Source organism: Akebia trifoliata, chromosome 4 (assembly GCF_017979445.1).
Source record: "Akebia trifoliata isolate Shusen 1 chromosome 4, ASM1797944v1, whole genome shotgun sequence".
NCBI classification, from domain to species: Eukaryota; Viridiplantae; Streptophyta; class Magnoliopsida; order Ranunculales; family Lardizabalaceae; genus Akebia; species Akebia trifoliata.
The window spans coordinates 21,992,984-22,013,752 of NC_141378.1; the positions used below are offsets into that span (position 1 = coordinate 21,992,984).

Consider the following 20,769-nt stretch of genomic DNA (forward strand, 5'->3'; position numbering starts at 1 on the left):
TTGATCATTTCATTCTATTTCTTCTTTCTAGCCTTTGGCAGCATCTCCGACTTTAGTCTACAAATTGAAAACAAAAGTAATTGCAATACCCTTAAAAGAAATTAAAGAAACTCAAGAGTGAAAATATGAAGAAAGACTAATTCCCTGCCTTCTTTACTCCAGGAATCTTCTTGGCCATGTTCTTCATTTCCTTCATCTACTTCATAGACTTCGCTATCTTGGTATCTAGTCCATTTTGCCAGATTTTAAACTAGCATTATTAGATAGAGAGAGATAGGAAGTTCACTGGCTTGCCTTCTCATACTAAAAATATAAGAAAAACTAGATGGACACTTTTCTTGTGTATGGATGTACAATCGGCTCCTCGGCATAGGCAATTGTCAAAAAATGAGAAGAAACAATATTAAGAAAAAGATGCACTACTAAACTACAATACTAACATTTTTTACCAGTAAACTACAAATTTAACATGAAGGAATATTAGTCCTCGTACAGCCAACTCTCTCAATATAAGCACTCCACTGTAACACATCAACCTCAAAGTTGAGCAAACAAGTCCATGCCTTGAGAAATTCTCTAACTTGGACTGTGGGAGTTATTCCAACTTGTTTTGAATACCGTTACATACTCAATTCACAAAAATATTGTGTAAAGGACCTAATTTGAGCAGAAAAAGGCACAAAAAGAATAGCAAACTTAAATCCAATCTAAAACTTAAATAGGCTCTTGATGCTTTGTTTGTCAAGTTTTGTACATGTTAGTTCAAGTTTCATTGAGAAGTCCACATGATTATACCTCATTTTCATAAGTACATAGAAAAAGACGTATCCTCAGTTATGCTAAAGTGGGTGAAGACTTAGGGCATGTTCGTTCAGATTTTTCACGTGGGCTTTTTATACTTCAGAATCATAAAAGTCAAAGTTTGGATGTTTGATTGTAAAGCTACTGCTTTAACAGATTTAATTTGAAGCAAAAATAAGTAGATAAATTAATAATGGCAACTAATTGAAATAGGGTTAGAGGTGTTTCTTGTGGCTGCCATTGCGCAAAGGTCAAGTTCAAAAAAAATTATATTGGAGAATGGATGAATTCATCCCTAATTATTTAAAAAAATTCCAAAATTATCCTCATATAAAAAAACTCAATCGATCAAACCAAAACCCTCGTCACAATCTTGTTGAGATTTAAGGGGTTAGAGTAAACTACGATCTCCACGAATTAGGCTTTGAATCTTCCTAATCAACTCTGATTTCCTCATCATGTATGCTTACTATCTATTTTCCCTAATCAAATTTTTTTGTTTTTTGCTATGGTAATAACATCTTCTCATGTACCTAAGCATTTCGAGAAATCCATTAATGGTCAACTCATTTTTTTTTAAGACAAGAGAGTGTTTGTGCGGAGATGGGGGTGAGTTACAGAAGAATATGAGTAATAATAGGAGGGTTTGATCAAGAGAGGGTGTTTGGGAGATGATGGCAACTTCTTCTAAATCAAAAGGGTTGGAAAACGATGGGCATGATTTGAAGAAATCGATGATGTGAAGGGGTTTGGGAGACGATGGAAACCTAGTTACCTGGTTAGCATTTGGTTTGGCTTATAGTACACTGTTCTTTGTGAAATTAAGGGCGAATGATACCCCTAATTCAATCACTGTTCTTTTTGCTAATTATGTAATAATAATTTAATCTTATAATGTGAAGGAATCTTAATATACAAAGAAAAATGCACAAGTCTAGACGAGTTTAAATCATTAAAACTAAATTAGTGCGGCTAATCTGGTTATTTTGCTAATCATTTCGAAGTTCAATTTATTATCTTAGTTCAAGTCATTACTTTCTTTTAATGTCATGATTTTTCATGGTTTGAGTTTCTTTGAATTGATGAAATGCAAAATAATCTGATCCGTCATTAACATATTAGTTGCAAATATTGATGACTTGATCCATTGGTTACCTTCATTTATTATTATTACAAATTTGTAATAAACCGACTTTATTGTTCAATTTATCAAATGTTGTGTTGATAGCTATGAATTTTGATATTTTTACTATCATCTTAAAATTTATAAAGTTCACAATATCCAATTGTCTGATTAGTCAATTCAAGTTTTGAATTCTTTTTTATTAATACAAATTATCATTTAGTCTAAGTAAGGTTGATTGTTTTCCAACCTGAAATGGTAAAAGAAAATTTTATTTCCATAGTATAATAGTTAGCAATGTGGAATATTAATGGATGAAGGATACTTGTGAATGAGTGTATCTATTTTTATAGAATTGTTTATTTTGTTAGATGGCAAGTAAACCATAAAAAAAACAAAGTAGCAAAAAATGATATAGCAAAATGAACATGCCAACTACACAAGATATAGGTAGAAATCATTGTGAAATTGATTAAGAAGAAAAAAAGGCTTGGTGTTACAGTTCAATACCTTATGCTATGCTTTTTTGATAAAGCAAATCATACAAATATTGGTATCCATTACAATAGGAAACAACATAAAAATCATTATGGCATAACTGAATTTGTTTGGACATGATAAAATAAGCTAAAAACAAATACTAGTGGGGGTTTCAATTTTGTTAACAATAAGGTGTTGACAAACAATGCCTCGTTGGACAGCAAGTTGAAAGTGTAGACACCTCATTTTTACACTTGCTTAATTAATCAATTCATCAAATCGATTACGGCGATTTTCAATAATGAATGAATATTCTAAAGTTTTATTTGTTACGAAATGTGTTTCCAAATCTCGGATGAGATATTTTATATAAATAAACTTTAGAAATCACACTACGCTAGAAAAATAAGATCCAAAACATAGAAATTATCATTTTGAAACTAAAAAAAATTTTATGAGAAAAATGATCGAATTATCAAAATACCCCCAACACCAGAACATCCCTAGATGTTACATTATGCTTAGGAAAACTATTTTGAACACATAAAACAACAAACTAAAATCAAATAAATTATTTCGTCAATTTTCACAAAATTCAATAAAATTACCAAAATACTCCTCATAGGGTCTATAATCATTTCAAGCCAAAAATTCATAAGTAACATAAACCAATATTCTCATTGAACTTTTTATAAACAAATTGATTTTAAAATATTTTAAAACGTCAAAAAACGATATCCCAACGCAAAAATCCTATTTGATAGTAAAACAATATTTTTTCAGCTCTAAAATTTAAAAATCTAAAATTAATAATTAAAATATTAATTAATATAAAATAAAATATTAATTAATATAAAATAAAATATTAATAAATAAAATAAAATTTTTTGAACAAATAAATTCAAATATTTAAGCGTATGGGCCAAATTTCAAGTAGCGACCCATTTATTCAAGTGGGACCCATTTGATATTTAATAAAAAAACCTTTTACCGAGGGTCACAAATGATTTAAAATAATTTAATAAAGAACCTTCCATTGGGGGGACTTCTAAAATTTTATTCTACGTAAGTCAAAAAATCAAAATAAAACCTAATTGAAATCTTATCTAAATCACTTAAGAAATTAATTAAAGATATACTCTATCTTTAAGAGACCTAATCAAACCCTAATCTTATCAATAATTTTTTTTAAAATGGGGAACTCTATTACCTAATCTCATAGGTCTTGAGAAATCCTAAAAAATAAAGGTAAAAAACTCTCTAATTTTTTTTTGAAATCCTAAATCTTGAGCCTCAAGTCAATACTTAACCCTCAAGCCTTAATTTTTAACCTAAAAACATTCAAAAGTTCTCAAAACACCACAAAAAATCATTAAAACATCCAGATCTAAAAGAAAAAAGTTACATCTTGAGGATTGAAAGTAGATCTAAAAAAAAAGATAAAATAAGAAGATTTATACGAGGAATGCTCACCACCAATTTCTAAAGGAATCGATCGTAGTAATCACTCAGATAAAAGAAAAATGTAATTTTTTATATTTTATTATGGATTTAGGTTGTTTTTGCAATGTACATATTTGAAAGGAATAGAGATCGACTTTTGCCGAATGAGGTTGGTACCTAACAACTTCCAATCCTATAACTTGATTCTCGTACCCATAATCTATTCGTAACTTAGTATTTTTTATATGTTTAGAGTTATATTTGATTCTTAGACCATAAAACTAAGTGACGACTCCAAAAAAAAGTATTAGATCTACACCCATGAATTAAAAACACTTTTAGGAGATAATTCTTGGGATTTAGATTATTGAAAATGAATATAAATTGAAGTTTGTATTTTTACTTAAATAAGTTTTTATGAAATTTTGTATAATACTAAATTGATGCACAATGACGTTACTTGAGAATTATAAAAAATGACATATAAAGTTCTTAAATTCTATAATAATCAGAATATAGCATCAACTATCGCATTCCTAGCCCTCTTTATAGTTATTTGAGCTTGATGATCTATTATTAGAGGGTCATTATTCTTATCCTCCTAGTGTCTATACTCATTATTTACAATTTATTTTTCTTCAAAATGCCTATAATTATCATTTATAATAATAGTTTCCTTATAAAATATCATGCAAGCCAATACAATGTATCACAGTGTTTTAAATTTATAGCGAGACATTTTCTTCAAAATTGACCATTTTGCCTTTATAATACTAAAACTTCGTTCAACAATGTTTTGGAGTTAAGAATGCATATAATTGAACAATTATTTCTTTTTCCTTTACCGCAACTCTGTCCTAAAATCTTGTAAATGATAGGATGTACCTCAATAAGGTGCAAGGAACCATCAATCAACAAATATCAAGCGTCAATCAAATAATACTTACTTATAAAAAAATAATCAATTAACATCTATATTTTTATCATACAACTTATCTTAATTTTCAAATACTAACTTGGACAATGGTGTGAAAATTTTAACGATGCCTTGCGCATGGTATCGAGGAACATATGCAAGTCACTAAATGGTCCCTCCCAACTAACAAAAAAGTGTGCAAATAACATATCAAACGGGCTTAGACCCATAGCTCAATTGGTTTGGCACATTGCAAAACAACTTTGAAGCTGTGGGTTCAAATCCAGCTTATCTATAAAAAAAAACATACCAAACGAACAATTAACTATAACATTTTATGTTATACTTTTATCTCATAGAAATTGATTGTTCTGCACAAAAAGGATATGTACACTGACATAGGTCCCATCAATCGCCCCAAGCCCCCAACACATTCATACATATTTTTATATTTTAGATAGCAATAATTGTACATGAAATCACAAAAGTTATTAAATAAATAAATTGTTGATGAAATACCTTGAAATAAGGCCAATATCGTTAATTAATTCGTATGTGTGTTGGGACTTTATCGAGATTTGACAAGACATCAATGACTTCAAAATTTCAATCATTCCTTTAAGTACTAGATGAAAATACTTATTAATAGAATGCGATGTATGTTGAAAATTATTTTTTTAAATCTTATATTTTTTATTATGTTCAACGGTATAAAGAAACATCAAAACATATATTTCAATTGAGATTATCTTTTTAGTTTATAGTAAACTCATCCCTTCCATCGAACTTTAAATCATCTAATCTTCAATAAATTATCCCTTAAAAATCCTATAGCTTTCCAATATTACCTTCTTTCTCTTAAAATTTCTTTCTCAATTTCCCAAATAGACCAACGCCCTCTACAGTCTTACTCCCTATCAAATTCTTCTTCACCCCTATTATTTTCCTTTCTTTCAACATCACTTTGTGTATGACTCATATCGCAGCATGCACAATAATTTACAAGTCATTTCAGAGTTCTTTGACGATCGCATACGAGGTCATCTACTACAAATCTAAAAGTTAAAATCAATTGAAGAATATGTTACAATATTTCTTTATATCATGGGAGTTGGATAAAATCAAAGGCATAAAATCTTAAGAAATATTTTAAGAATTCATTGCATATCATTAATAAGTACTTTCATTTAATACTTAAAAGGATAGTTTAAATTTCAAATTCATTGATTGTCCCATCAAACCTCAATGAAGTCCCAATACACATACGAATCAATCAACAATGTTGGCCTTTTATTTCAAAGCATTTCATCAACAATATGTTCAGTAAATAATGTTTGTTATTTCATATAGAATTATTGATATTTGAAATAAGCAAATATGAAATATTGTGTTAAGACGATTAATGGGACTCATATTAGTGCGCATATCTTGTTTGAGCAACATAGTCGATTTTGATGACATAATACAAAATGTTATGACAACTTGTTCATTTGTTATGTTATTTACACATATTGTAGTTAGTTGGGAGGGATCAACTAATGATTCGTGTGTGTTCCTCGACACCATTCACAAATCATCATTAAGATTTTCACTCTCTTTCAAGTTAATAGTTAAAAATTAAGATCAATTTCATGATATAAGCATAAAAATGAATTGATTGTCTTTTTTCTATAAGTAAGTATTATTTAATTGACATCGAATTTTCGTTGACGGATGGTTCTTTGCACTTTACCAAGGTATGACCTATCATTTATAAGATATTACTAGAGAATCACAATCAGTGTTTTCAAATGCGATCGTATATTTGCACATGCTACAGTTGCATACCCCAAATTATGCTATCTACCAATATGTGATGGCATATTTTTCTGCATTTTTTTTCAATTTTTTTTATAGCATATGTCACCGTATATGCGAACAACATGTGTTAGTTGCATATGTTATTTAACAATATTGGTCACGATCATAAACTTAGAAATAATCATTCAAATTATATGTATTCTTCACTCTAAAACGCTATTGAGCAAAATTTTGGTGTTACAAAAATAAAATGACCAATTTTGAAGCAAATGCCTTGTTATAAACTTCAAATACAGTTAGACATTATATTGATTTGCATAGCACTTCATAAAAAAACACACTATTATGGATGATGAATTCAGATGTTTTAAAGAAAAATAAATTGTGGGTGGTGAGAGTATGACAGATTTTTACGGATGAAAAAAAGGCATTCTAGTTAATTTTTCAGAATTCAACAACAAAAGGTGTCAAACAAACAACAATTCCAGGCTTTTGTGCATACCACAAGACATTTTTAGCTTTGTCAAGAGGCAAGCTTCTTTCAGTAGTAACTTGCTGGGTTCTGGGCTTCTATTTGTAATAAACATAAATTTCTAAAGTAGAAGTTGGAAGTTATAATGGGTAAACCCTTAAGGTCTATTTATTATAGCTTTTTTTCGACAGTCTTTTGGGTTTTGAGCCGAAAAAGCTAGGAAAACACATTTGTTGATAATGACTTCTACTTCAACAACTTTTACGGGAAATCCAAATTTGCGTTTTTGAGAAGCCTTATAGGGTTACTTTCCTGTAAGAAACACTAATAGAAGCTAACATCGAAAAATGTATGGGATGAAATGACCCCCCATTCTTCTTTACTTATTAAGTAAACAACATAAGTAAGTTGAGCTATCTCTACTATTTCTACTACTTTTTTGCTAGCTTCTGTATCAAATAAGATTCTCTTAAAAACAATTTCCCAGACTCTGAGCTTCTATTTCTCCTAGACATAGAATTTTGAAGTAGAAGTTGTAATCTGTAACAAACAAACATTTAGCTTATATAAAAAACCACTTCAAAATATAATTTACTCGGAGAAAACAACTAAAAATATTTTCTACTTCTAAATTCCTTTTCCAAGAATACATGCGTACAAAATTATTTCTAAGAAGGCAAATTCTTTAAAAGTAGATGTGCCCTTATTACACAGATAGAGATCATCTAATAACAATTCACCAATCTTCATAGGCCTTCAAACAACTTTACATATCATATGTATTTTTGATCTTTAGTGCTTTGTCAATAGAGCTCTTCCAAATAGCGTTCAAAGACTCTAAGTAAACTAAAATCAAATATTTTAACAACTTACTAATAAAAGGTGTCCGAGCATGACAAAGTGAAGACTCATTTTCTCAATCAATCCAATCTATAATCTTAACAATAAGTTTCTTCTCAACATCCACACTCATTGTAGCACTTTCTCTTTACCAATAAGATTGATTGTTTTGAGATGATGACTTAACATCCATTATATGGGTGTGAGTTTCTTCATTGCTTTGGTGTCCTTGTTCTTAAAATTTTGAAAAATAAAAAAGTAATTCAAGATTAAAGATGATCAGTTTTGGGAAGAGAAATTAAGTATTTTTTAGTAATTGTTATAGAAGATGACATGGTTTTAAAACTCAAAATTTCGACTCATCTTATGCCTAGCGTGTCAATTTGACTTGACTTGGTCATCCTTATGGAGACAAGACAATCTTTATAATTCAATTTCTAATTATGTATTAATACATATTTCTATTCAAATAAAGTGGATTAGAAGATGCTTAGCTGTAAGATTTATTTATATAAAAATTAGGGGAAATTATATAAAAAAAAGCCTTTAAAAAATTATTATAAAAAAGGTAACACATTTTTTATAATTATCAAAAGGAACCCAAGCCGATTTTTTTTATAAATAAAATAAAATAAAATTTTGCACTTAAAGTGCCGAATGATTTTAAATATATATGTTTGACATGTGTCACAATGACATTAGCAATAGAGAGAGCTTCTCTCTCTTGCCCACTGCCCACATTTATTTTTTTAGATTTTAAATCTTAAAAAATGTCATTGGGCCCACATTGATTATCACATTGACAATCCAACAACACAACATTTTAGATTTCATAAAAATATTCATATTAATTTTTTATTTTTTATTTTTCGAGCTTGATCCAAGGTGTTGAAAATGGATGGCACTGAGTACCCAAATTTAAAAATAAAATTCAACAATGAAAAATAACTATTTTTTTTTAAATTTCATATAATTTTGTCCTCTACAACTCCATTGCACCAGATCATGTTTTTGAATGTCACAAGGTGATCACATAAAAAAGTTTGCTTTTTTTTTCACTATGGGCAAGAGAGGGAAATGGGCATTGGCCAAAAACAACATCCACTTAGCATCACTTAAAAAAATCAATTTATTTTTTTTTAAATTGGATGTTAAATGGACTATTTTTTGGCCAACACCTTGATGCCCCTTTCCTTCTCCTGCCCATAGTGAAAAAAACAAATAGTCTTATTTGACCACCTTGTGACATACAAAAATACGATTCAATGCAATGGAGTTGTAAATGATAAAATTATATGAACTTTTAAAAATAAAATTAAAAAAATAGTTATTTTTCATTGTTGAATTTTATTTTTAAATTTGAATGCTTGGTGACCATCCATTTTCAACACCTTAGATCAAGCTCGAAAAACAATGTTTTTTTAATTTCTGTTTTTTGAATATGAATATTTTCATGAAATCTAAAAGGCAGTGTTATTGGATTGTCAATGTGATAATCAATGTGGGACCAATGACTCTTTTTAAGATTTGAAATCTAAAAAAATAAATGTGGGTAGTGGGCAAGAGAGAGAAGCTCTCTCTATTGCTGATGTTATTGCTCCAAGTGTCAAACATTTGTTGGATTGTGAGCCAACGCTCTATGTGGGCCATTTTAAAAAATTATTATTATTATTTTTTAAAATTTCGGCAAATTCGATTCTTTAAGTGCTGAAATTTTATTTAAAAAAAAAAAATTAAGTGCCGATTTGGGAACATTTTGATAATTATAAAATTGTGTTTCTTTTTTGATAATAATTTTTTTTAATTTATTATAATTTCCCCTAAAAATTATTTAAATTATTAAAAATTAATTAGTTTTACAAAAATTCAAAAAAATTGATTGACTCGACCAAATTTTATAGATTCAATCAATATTTTCCAAATATCAAAAAAATCATATCCAAACCCAGACAAGTCAATGTGACGGATGATTCATATTGAAAAATGAAGTTTTCGTTTCGAAAATTTTTAAAGGGATATTTACAAAAATGTGAACAACTTTTGATGAATTTACGAATCAGACTCACTGTTTATTTTAATTATCAAAAGACTAACGATAATTATATTGGAGGTTTTAAAATAACAATTTTGCAAGTTCAAAAGGACCATCTCGCAGGTATCAAGTGACTATCTCGCAAGTTTTGCTACTATACAAACCAACAAAATTGTCACTTTGGGGGAAAAACATGCGAGTTTATCACTTTAAACTTGCAATCTTGTCACTTGAAAAACCTGCGATTTTGCACATTCACGTTTTGGAAACAAAAATGAACAATTAGCCAAAATTGCAATTTCATCAAATTTGTTTCACACAATGGTAATTTACCCTTTTTAAAACCAGAAGATGGTGGCATTTAAGTCATTTGTCCATTCGAGCAATTCCAATCGTACTGCAAAACTCTAATTTTTAGTGATGAAGCCCCCGAAGCAAGCTTTGACTAGGCTTCATTTTGAAATCTTGGGGCTCCAAATCACTATTCACAGCTCTATATTTAGAGCCCCACAAATTTTTGAAGCTTGGAGCTCCATCACTATTCATCCTTTATTTAAATACCATTTGCATCCTTTTTAAAAATAATAAATATCATTTTTACCCTTATTTTTTCATGTAATAAATTTTAAATACCACTTTTATCCTTTACTAATTTTATTTTTTTTACCTTCATTATTTTAAATATCAAACCAAACCGATTAATATATCAAGCTTGATGGAAATTTGTACTTTATATATTATATAGTTTGTGTACGACCAATTTTTTGAATTTTTTTTCTTTTTGATTGAAATAAATGAAGGTAATTTAGAAAAATAATATATATAAATAAATAAACAATGATACAGCCAAATTGAACTAGGGTCTGACCACGGTCCAACCAATACATCGATTTAATTTTTAAAACTTTGCTTTCATCCATTTTTTAAGATTCCCCAATTTGTATCAAAAGTGAAACTTCCAAAAGTATTAAACAATTTTACATGGAAAAATACAAACATTAATTAGTCTTGTTTGGAAGTTTACATTAATTTTTATTAATTTTTTTTATTCAAATAATTACTTCAACGTTACAAAGAATTATAACGCATTCAAACTAAGGCTGGCAATGGTCCGAAATATATCTGATGTCAGAATTGGTCGAAACCGATTCGATCTGAAAAATATGAAAAATCAGATTTGAATTGAAATCTTAAATCCGAAATAATCTTGGATCAGATTCGGATGTACCCCAATCCAATCCGAATATATTTCATTCTTTTTATTATTAGTATCATATAAATACATATAAATAAAATATTTTAGTCTTTTTGATTTCTTTCTATATTTGTAATAGGAAACTAAATTTCTTAAAATTTTATATGATTTTAAATTTTATGAACATTGATAATTTGAAAATAAGGCATGTGTTCTGATCGGATTGATTTTGGATTAAGGATGAAATGAAATAAATTAGATTCGATTCACATATTGATTAATCAATTCGGATCGGAGCAGGTACATTTTTTAAAAATTTTGACTCGATATTTGAGTAGCATTAATCCGATATCGATCCGATCTGTTGCTAGTCCTAATTCAAACAACTTCAAAAATTAGGATTAGACCAATATAAAATCCGAAATCTAATAAATATTAATCTAAAAAAAATAGATAGAGTTTTTATTGGCGTCCCAACTTTTATTTAGCAAAATAATATACTTTATTTTTAATTGGACCGTAAAATAAGTAAAAATTGGGTGCCAATAACAACTATATTTTTTTTTCATTTATATATATATATATATAAGTGAATAGTGTTTTAAAGCGTTGAATGGTGGTTTCGGGCATCCAAAGGAAGAAGATGCCATTTTGAAACCCGTGGATGGAGTTGCTCTTCGTCTATTAGATTAGACGGAGTTGAAGAGGACAAGTCATCAGTTTGATAACATAGGGGTATCTCAAATATTCACTAAAATATAGAGGGGCATAGCTAAATAACTGTCAAGTTTTTTATGGATGAGGTTCGAAAACCCGACAGATGCACCGTTATTACTCGCTCATGTTGGGACAGATGGACCATACCCAGATTTCGATCGATTGGTTTAAATTAAAACCACCGCACATAATAAATTTTGAAAAAAAAAAAAAAAAAAAATCCGACTCGATCACTCTGTTTTCTTTAAGACCCTAGCAATTAACTTAAATTAATCGAATCCATGGCGACTGCATCGCTCCTCGAAGCGATTTCCTTCGTTAGAGAATCAAAACCTACATCTCTGAAATGGAATCCATTGTTGCAATCTTTCCCAGCACAGATTCATCTTCGGTCGATGAAGAACACCACGAATTTCATCAAGAGCTCCAGATTTAGCAGAACTTCTAGATTCTGCATTAAAAGCTCCATGAATTCGAAGAAATTTGATTCGGAGATTGAAGAGAAAGAAAGAAATCGAAATTCATTTGAAGGAGTTGTCGAAGCGATCTTAAAAGCTCTAAAAGCGTTGCAGAAACCAGCGATTGCTGCTGTTATGTTAGGGTTCTTGCTTACGTATGATCCGCATTCGGCTTTAGCGGCTTCAGGTGGAAGAATGGGTGGACGGTCGTTCTCTTCGCAGTCGTCCTCATCTTCTTCTTCGAGGAGCTATTCGTCAAGGACAGCAAGCCCTAGTTTTTCATATTCGGCACCGTATTACGCTCCGTCTCCATTTGGATTTACTGGTGGTGGTGGTGGGGTTTACGTAGGCCCGGCTGTTGGTGTGGGTGTTGGTGCAGGTTCTGGTTTCTTTTTGCTTATGATGGGTTTTTTTGCCTTTATTTTGGTGTCGGGTTTCCTCTCGGATCGTTCCGAGGGAAGTGTTCTTACTGCTACACAGAAAACAAGTGTTCTCAAGCTTCAGGTATGACGATTTTTTGGGCTCTAATTGGGTTGAATTGTTAATTTGTCAACTGTTTCATTGATTTCTACAAATATTAATAGCAACTTTTAATTGCTCATTTTCGTTAAGTTTTATATTTGAATCCACAATTATATTGGAAATTACCTTTTTTTAATAATAATTTTCAATAATTGTGTTTTCTTAGGTTGGGTTATTGGGTATGGCGCGTTCACTTCAAAAAGATCTTGATCGAATTGCTGAACAAGCAGATACATCCACACCCGAGGGATTGAGTTATGTTTTAACAGGTGAAGCTGCAATTAAGTGTTTCTCTTATCTTCTTTGGTTCATGTCATTCTGATAACTACTAGAGTTTTATTTGTGCTGCCTTTTGTCATTCGAGGTTTTGTTTCTGTAAAACACTAAATTTTCATATTAAATTTTGAGTGAAGTGGTTGAGCTATCTTTACCAATCATTACAGTTGTTATCCGAGTGTTGTATTATGGGTGACTGGTGAATAATTACTTTTCTTGAGCAAAATAATTACTAATTCAAAATAATTACATTTTAGAACTATTGAACACTCAGGGGAGTCAAATTTCATGGTTATTGACAAATCGAGCAAAAGTTGTGGTTGGTGTAGCTTGTAAAATATGTATGATAATGATGTGTTAATGATCATTATTTCGTCAACTACTTGCAGATTAGCATTAGGTAGCTGAGTTATCATTTACTGAAATGGTGCCATATTTATCCTCAACCGAACATCACTACATGTCCTTTTTTTGCATGTATCATCATCATTAGTCATGTCATCATGTTCAACTCCTAATTCAGCTTGGTTTTGAATCCTTAAGAAGGATTTCAATGGAAGGTTCAGGCTCAAAGTTGTGTTAATGTAAAATTATAAGCATATATGATTTGGGATTGGGAATGATTCTGGTTATGCAATAAAATCCTAGCAACTTTTAAGCTCAAAACTTAAATGTCCTAGGTGAAAAGGTTATGAAAATGTTAAAGGGGTGCATAGGGTAGGGTTAACAAGGCTAATGTGTGGCTATTTAGAAGTCCTAAGGCTGATTTTAGGGCTTCTAATATGTATGCTATAGTATGGAAGTTTTCAGGATTATTTTGGTTGGAGTGTCATGTGCTGGAAATTAGTTTCAACAAGGTCTAAATGGCTATGGTGCAACAGTTTGAGTATTGGGGTGGTTTAGAGTAGATTAGATTGGTTTAGGATTGTTGTAATTTAAGGTTTGATAGAAGTTTAGCGGTTGTAACTAGAATAAATTAGGGTTACAGTATCATATGTGTTTTCATGAGCTTAGATTTATGTTTGAATTCTTTATTTGATTTAATCTTGGTCTCAGATTCATCTTTTTTAGGTTAGGCATCACTCTTGTACAATCTCATCAATCAAATTTCTTGTGTTTCTATTGTGCTTTCAAAAGATGATCGAAAGGGAACGTATATGTAGTTGAGAAAGGTCATTCCCGGTTAAGTCGTTTTATTCTTCCTAAATGCAAATCTCCTTTGTTGACTTTTTCAGCCACTTACATCTGGGGTTCCAAAGTTCCTTCGAAGCTGTGATTTTTTGTTTGGTTAGCCGTTTTCGAGCGAAGCCTAACCATTGGTCATTTGATTAAGCATGGTTTTATAATGCCTAACTTTTGTTTTCGTTTGTAATTTTAAGGTTGAGTTGGTGGATCATTTGTTGATTCATCGTCTATTTGTTAGGGATATTTGGTTTCACTTTATATTGTTATTCCATACCCATCGTGTCTTCCCTAACTAATTTCATGGTTTAAAATTTCGTTTCGTTTCATAGTGTTTCGTACAAAATGTTTCAAAATTTCAACATCCTGAGATGAACAACCAAGAATAATTTGTTCATCGAATTTTTCGTGTTGTATCATACTATTTCGTCCGAAACAAAATGAAATAAATTGAAACCAACCAAAACAAATTGAAAATAAAGAGAAAAATGGTTTTTATTCCCACACTCGGAGAGAGAGAGAGAGAGAGAGAGAGAGAGAGAGAGAGAGAGAGAGAGAGAGAGAGAGAGATTAGGGTTTTGTTTGTAAATAAGAGTGAGAAGAAAAATACGTAGTTGAAACTTATACTCGTCGAAGTTCGATCGGAGGTGAGATCTCAATTTGCGGAACTTGAGATAAGGGTTTTCTTCCTCCCATTGCACTCCAACATAGTCTCTCTACCAGAGACTCGAAGAGTCTTCCACTACAAGAAACCTCACATAAATCTCTAATTAAAAGGGTTTGCTTTTAAGTCTCCTTTCATTAATGACCGAGAAGTCCATGTTTTTAAGACTAATTAAAATATCCCATGACCTATTGTTTTTAAACTGAGGATATGCCCCTTGACCTTTGTATTCTCAAAAAGGACTTTGTTTTATAGTTTGTTTTAGACTAGTCCATCCATGTTTGATAAATATTTGAGCTTCAAACTGATGAAAGTTCATGTGACCTCAGTCTCTACTTAAAGACGGCATTTTCAAGCTGATGGCGTGTCCTTGACCTTGGTCTTCTTTACAAGACCAGCTCCTCCATATTTTGCTAAATATTTGAAACATCCCTAGGCATTCAAACTGATGACATGGCCTGTAATTATCATTTTACGTATTTATTTGTGAAAAAATTAATTTTGGTGATTTACTTTAATGTCTTGGAATGTTTCGGTTTTTCAAGAAACTGAAACATTGGATCAAAATCCGATTTTAAACCATGCCTAAGTCTACTATTCCACTTTTTCATGGTTGGCAGATTTAAGCCCTCTCGTATAAGGAAAGAATCTTGTGGAAACTAACACCTTTTGCTGTATGTTGGGTGACATGAAAGGAAATGAACTAAATAATTATAATTAGTGCACAAGGTCTATTGTCGTTTTTTGGTGTAAGTTTTTTGAGGAGTTAAAAGGTTTTTATTTTATTTTTATTTTTATGATTTTCTATTTAAATGGGACATTATGTGTTTGGACCCTAGTTAATTTGTGCTATTTTGCTTTGTAGTTAGTTAGGTCTTCCCGATCTCCTTTTTATTCAATAAAATTTATACCTGTACAAAAAACAATAAAATAATTGGTGCAACCTGCTACAAACACCTGTGATTTTCTACCATCTTGTTGCAACCAAATTGCAAAGTGGAATTTCATAAATTTTGTGTTTTTAACATGTTGAGCATACACGCATACGGTAATCATGATTCTTAAATGGATTACGTTTGTAGCTGATGACATGACTAGTTCGGGTTAAGGTTGATTTCCTACCATCTTGTCCTAATTTACCTATCTAAATTCTTTTCATGAGTTTTTTTAATGAAAAGATTACTGCTTATCTTCTTGATAGCAATATCTTCATATTTTCTTCATTTGCTCGTATGACTCATTCATCTTAATTCGTATTTTTATTGATAAGTAAAGATAAATTTTGTTAGAAAGGGAGGTCAAGGTAACCAACCCAAGAGAGTATATTCCTATATTTGTTGTTCAGAAAAATGAAAGAACTTTTGAGATTATGATTTGTCTTTGTCTTGGATTTCAGACCAAAGTTTAGTTTTTGATTAAATTCATATATATGCTGCCGTTTGTTTCTTCAAATCATTCCTAAAACCTGTAACATCATCTGCTTAAGCAATTTTATCTAATTTTTTGAAGGATAAAATTTTGACTTTTGTGTTTATTGATTCTTCGAATAAGTTGTTTTGAGCAAATATTCTGGATGCTTCCCCTAGTATTTTGTTATGGTGCTCATTTATTATTAATTTTCTTTTTTTCTTTTGTTGCAGAGACAACATTAGCTTTGCTTCGGCATCCGGACTGTTGCATCTCAGGTTACTCATTCGTAAGTAAAACTGATCTCCTCTAAGGTTTTGTTGGTTCACATATGTTAAAAATAGACTATTCATCCTCAAAGTTCAATAGGATTACATGATCTTTTTATGATTTGAATCTAGAGCACAGGTTTAAAACATACAGTGGGTTCATTTTTCTCATTTCTTTTAATAAACAAATACGAATTGTCCCAAAGATGATTCAAGTTATTTAACTTTAACAATTTAACCACCTGTTATGGTAGTATATATAAGACTTAGTTGGTAAAGTCTGTATGGGAAAACCAATGTATTTGGGAACAAAAACCACCTTCATCCTTATACCTATTGAAAAAAACAAAAAAAAATATTGTGCCAAAGATGTTTGTGCAATCTTTAGTGATATTGCTTAACGAGATAATTTTTTTATTGGGAAGAGGGTTAGTGGTTAGTAATTAGTATGCAAAGGCAGGTTTTGAACCCAGTTTGTGGTATCAACACTCACAGACCTTACCAACTTAGCAAGCTGGCACCTCCCTATTTACAAGATAACCTAAAGTTCATGCATACATCAAATGAATGAGAAGTTCAAACTTCCTTTCTAAGTAATCCATTAGATGGAACTAAGAGGCAAATATTCATTTCATAGTGGTTTCAACTCCGGAGATGAACTTGAGGGTAAAATAATATAGATAAGACTTGTTCACATAGCTTGCTTTTGAAAAGCCTCAAAGACTGGTTTTGGTGAGATGGCATTACATGAGTCCTTGTCCTCCTATGGTCGTAGAGGCTCCAGATAGAATCCTTGTAAAGTACAATTTTTTTCCTCAATTCTAAACAGTATGATTCAGGCATTCATTAAGCCCCCACCCCAATGTGTGTGTGATACCGGGAAGCTTGAAGTCTACTCATAAAGTGGGTCAGGAATCACTAACTTTTAATAAACCCATGGTCATTCCTAAAGGCCTTACTTTTTGTCGCAGGGAAGTTCACTGCATAGAATAAGTTCTAAGAAGATAGCATGGACCAATGTATATGGTTTATTAACAAAATTCTGACCATCCTTGTTTCTGAAACCAAATTTTGGGTGAACCTTTGTGCATATCTGGAGATCGTGATATTGAGAGTAAGAAGAGAAATATATCTAACAGCATGTAGTTCCTTCCTGAAATAGATTAATCTTCACCTATCACTATACTACCATGATCTTTTTTTCCCTTGAAGGGCTTGCAAATGAGCATAAACCGTATGGTTTTCTAGTACTGTGGTAGACTTGTTGATGAGATATACAACTGAATTATGATTATCATCAATGAAATGAAGATAATGATTCTGGACCCATTAACTCTCTTTTTTTTTTTGTTGCAATATCATTGGAAAAGCTTCTAGCATGTCTTTTCTTTTCTAATGTTATGTCTTTATCATCACACTTCTTTCAATAATGCTAATAGTAAAAATGGCTTGGTCTGTTTGAACATGTAAACCCTACTTTTCTTCTTTTGGAAGTGATTCTGCTTAATTAATGTTTATCTAAGATTAGTAGTTTCTGTCGACAAGAGTGTAGTAGTACTGGATACCTGAATGTGTACTTGAAACCTGTTACACAGGTGGATGTGAAGCGGAGCATAGAGGATGGTGAGAAACGGTTCAATCAATTTTCTATTGAAGAACGGGGGAAATTTGATGAAGAGACACTTGTCAATGTGAATAACATTAAAAGGCAAAGCAACAGAAGCCAGAGAGCTAGTGGATTCAGCAATGAGTACATTGTGGTAAGGGCTATATATTCAATGCAGGCTTTAAGAAATGAACTTAATTTCCTTTCGTTTCTAATTAATCAGTAACTATTTTTGTTATTATATAGAATGTGCTGGGATATTTATGCATTTTACATCTTTTTCAAAAAAATTAAAATATCGGAACTTCAGTTGAGGAGGATAACAGTGTAACTTCAAGGAATACCATAGTGCTCTGCTATGTGATATTTGCTTTTGGATCATGTAAAATTTAACGTTACACACTATCCTATAATCTGTCACGTCTTAATAATTGTTGAATGTTAGCTTGAGTCTGCAATTAATTGTCCGTATATTTTTCATATGGTGTGCTTTCTTCATTATATAATTACAATCCATTGTTGTTTAACATTGTATTATATGTGTGGTTTGTATATTTGCATGCATTATGTTACATGAATCAGGTATTGTTGTGTTTTCTGTAGTTGTATGCATTAGGTGTTGGGAGTGTCTAGGAAAAAACTGTTAGAATCGACTTCTTCACACTTCAACTTTTGAGATACTTAATTGATTGGCTCATCTATATATAAATATATATATTTGTATATCTCAAGTGAATTGCTATCAACAATTCCACCATGACATTATTGAGTGATTAATCATGGATTTTGCAACCCATTTGTAATCTGTTTATTTATTACTGCATTACCATAGATAATCTGTTTTCAAGTCTCAGTAGGGTTCTGTTTCTTCTTTTGAGTTGTGTCCTATATTCATTATGCCTTTGGTGCCATTTCAAAATATTACCATTTTCAGATAACCATACTGGTGGCTGCTGAGGGAGTACATAAACTACCTGCCATCAACAGCAGTGCAGACTTGAAGGAGGCCTTGCAAAAGCTGGGTTCCATCCCCTCCAGCAGAACTCTGGTAACATTAGAAAATATTCTAAGAATGATAAATCACTTTATATTTTCATATTGCCATTTCTGAAACGTATATACATTTGAACTTCTATGCAGGCAGTTGAGGTGTTGTGGACTCCACAGAATGAAAATGACACATTGTCGGAGCGGGAGTTGCTTGAAGATTACCCACTCTTGAGGCCCTTGTGAGAATGGATAATTGGTGAAACTTGTATTTATCGGTACAAGGTACCGCCTGTAGTCTACTATGTACTCTTGACCAAAAGCATCTTATACTCTAGTGCAATTTGATCCATCTTTATACATTGTAATCTTAAATGTTTATACCAATAAAGGTTTAATGAGCACTGTATATACTAAACCACATGTAAGATCAATGGATGTAGTCAAACTTTGCTTTCTATTATTTTATGCCTTGTATGTTGTTGGCAAAATAGACTATGTGCCAAGCCACTGTTTTTCGGGGTAACCTTATTTACGAAATTTCATAATCATCTGTCCCAGGGGCAAATATGATATTTTGGGAAGGAAAAGGAATGGGTTATGGTTTTGGGTAACAAAAAGGGAGAGTTGGTTTCAGATTGGAAAACCTACAGTTCTATAATGACTAATCATTCTCAAACACAGTGAAACTTTCTCAACTCTTATCTGTGGTCGTAGGGATAGCCAAACCACGTAAATCTTATGTGTTTCCTTGGTTCCTTGATATATCTAGGGATTTGTACTACACTTTCATTTGATTCACTTGCTTGTGGGGATGATATCATGGCTAAGGGTCAACTGTAGTTTGGGTAATTGCAGGAATTAGTTCAGCAGCAATATCTGTCTAAGCAACTCCTGTTCTACTTTAAATTGTAGATTTCTGGGTCATTCACCCTAAAAAGAAAAAAAAAAAAAAAAAAAAGAGTTGCTATTGCCAAACCAACTTTTACTAACACCACACCAACTGTGCAATTCTTTGATGATATATATACGAATTGGTGCAGCATTAGTAAAAGTTGGTGTGGCAATAATAGCTCTAAATAGAAAAACTTACGCTGTGTTTGGATTGAGAGAAGTGGAGAGAAGAGAAGAGAAACCATTTCCAAGATGTCTAATAGACACAGTGTTCCTTTGCTTGCTATTAATTGATCTTTTATGTTTATTGGTACCATTATTTGGTATCTAATATTGGATTGGGTCCCTGGTATCATGTATGTTACACAAACTACGGTTTTGTGCAATCTGCTTGATCCCGTGTTTTTGAATTTATGATGTTGATCTTACTTCTAATCATACTTGGGGTTTCTGCTTATTCATGCATGGATATATTCATTTGAAGATGGATATTTGTGTGAGATTTCTACTGCAGCTCTTTCTTTTTGAAGAGATAATCTGTGGTTAAGCCTCATTTATTTGCTCTTATCCAAGCCATGAGGCTGCTAATAAAAGCTTTTTTGAGGAAGATACAGGAAGAAGCTAATGCAAACTAGGGAAAATTACTAAAAGAGAATTAAATATTTTTATATTTACAAAAAGAAAA

General features: G+C 31.3%; 1 protein-coding gene across 1 annotated transcript; it reads left to right on the forward strand.

Annotated features, from left to right (window-relative positions):
- The first annotated feature begins 12,011 nt into the window (after positions 1 to 12,011).
- LOC147404484 (myelin-associated oligodendrocyte basic protein) lies at positions 12,012 to 19,653 on the forward strand. The gene is made up of 6 exons (XM_086440489.1): positions 12,012 to 12,781; positions 12,966 to 13,068; positions 16,562 to 16,617; positions 18,193 to 18,357; positions 19,138 to 19,251; positions 19,344 to 19,653. Exons 1-6 carry the CDS (start codon positions 12,101 to 12,103, stop codon positions 19,434 to 19,436), a joined length of 1,212 nt encoding a protein of 403 aa, XP_086296615.1. The 5' UTR covers positions 12,012 to 12,100; the 3' UTR covers positions 19,437 to 19,653.
- Positions 19,654 to 20,769: the final 1,116 nt, after the last annotated feature.

What these genes read in the sequence shown, in the direction of transcription:
- LOC147404484 (XM_086440489.1), top strand. Translation starts at nt 12,101, where the DNA reads ATGGCGACTGCATCGCTCCTCGAAGCGATTTCCTTCGTTAGAGAATCA. An exon ending in GCATCTCAGGTTACTCATTC is followed by an intron (nt 16,618 to 18,192) that starts GTAAGTAAAACT and finishes CCTGTTACACAG; the next exon opens with GTGGATGTGAAGCGGAGCAT. An exon ending in TCAGCAATGAGTACATTGTG is followed by an intron (nt 18,358 to 19,137) that starts GTAAGGGCTATA and finishes TACCATTTTCAG; the next exon opens with ATAACCATACTGGTGGCTGC.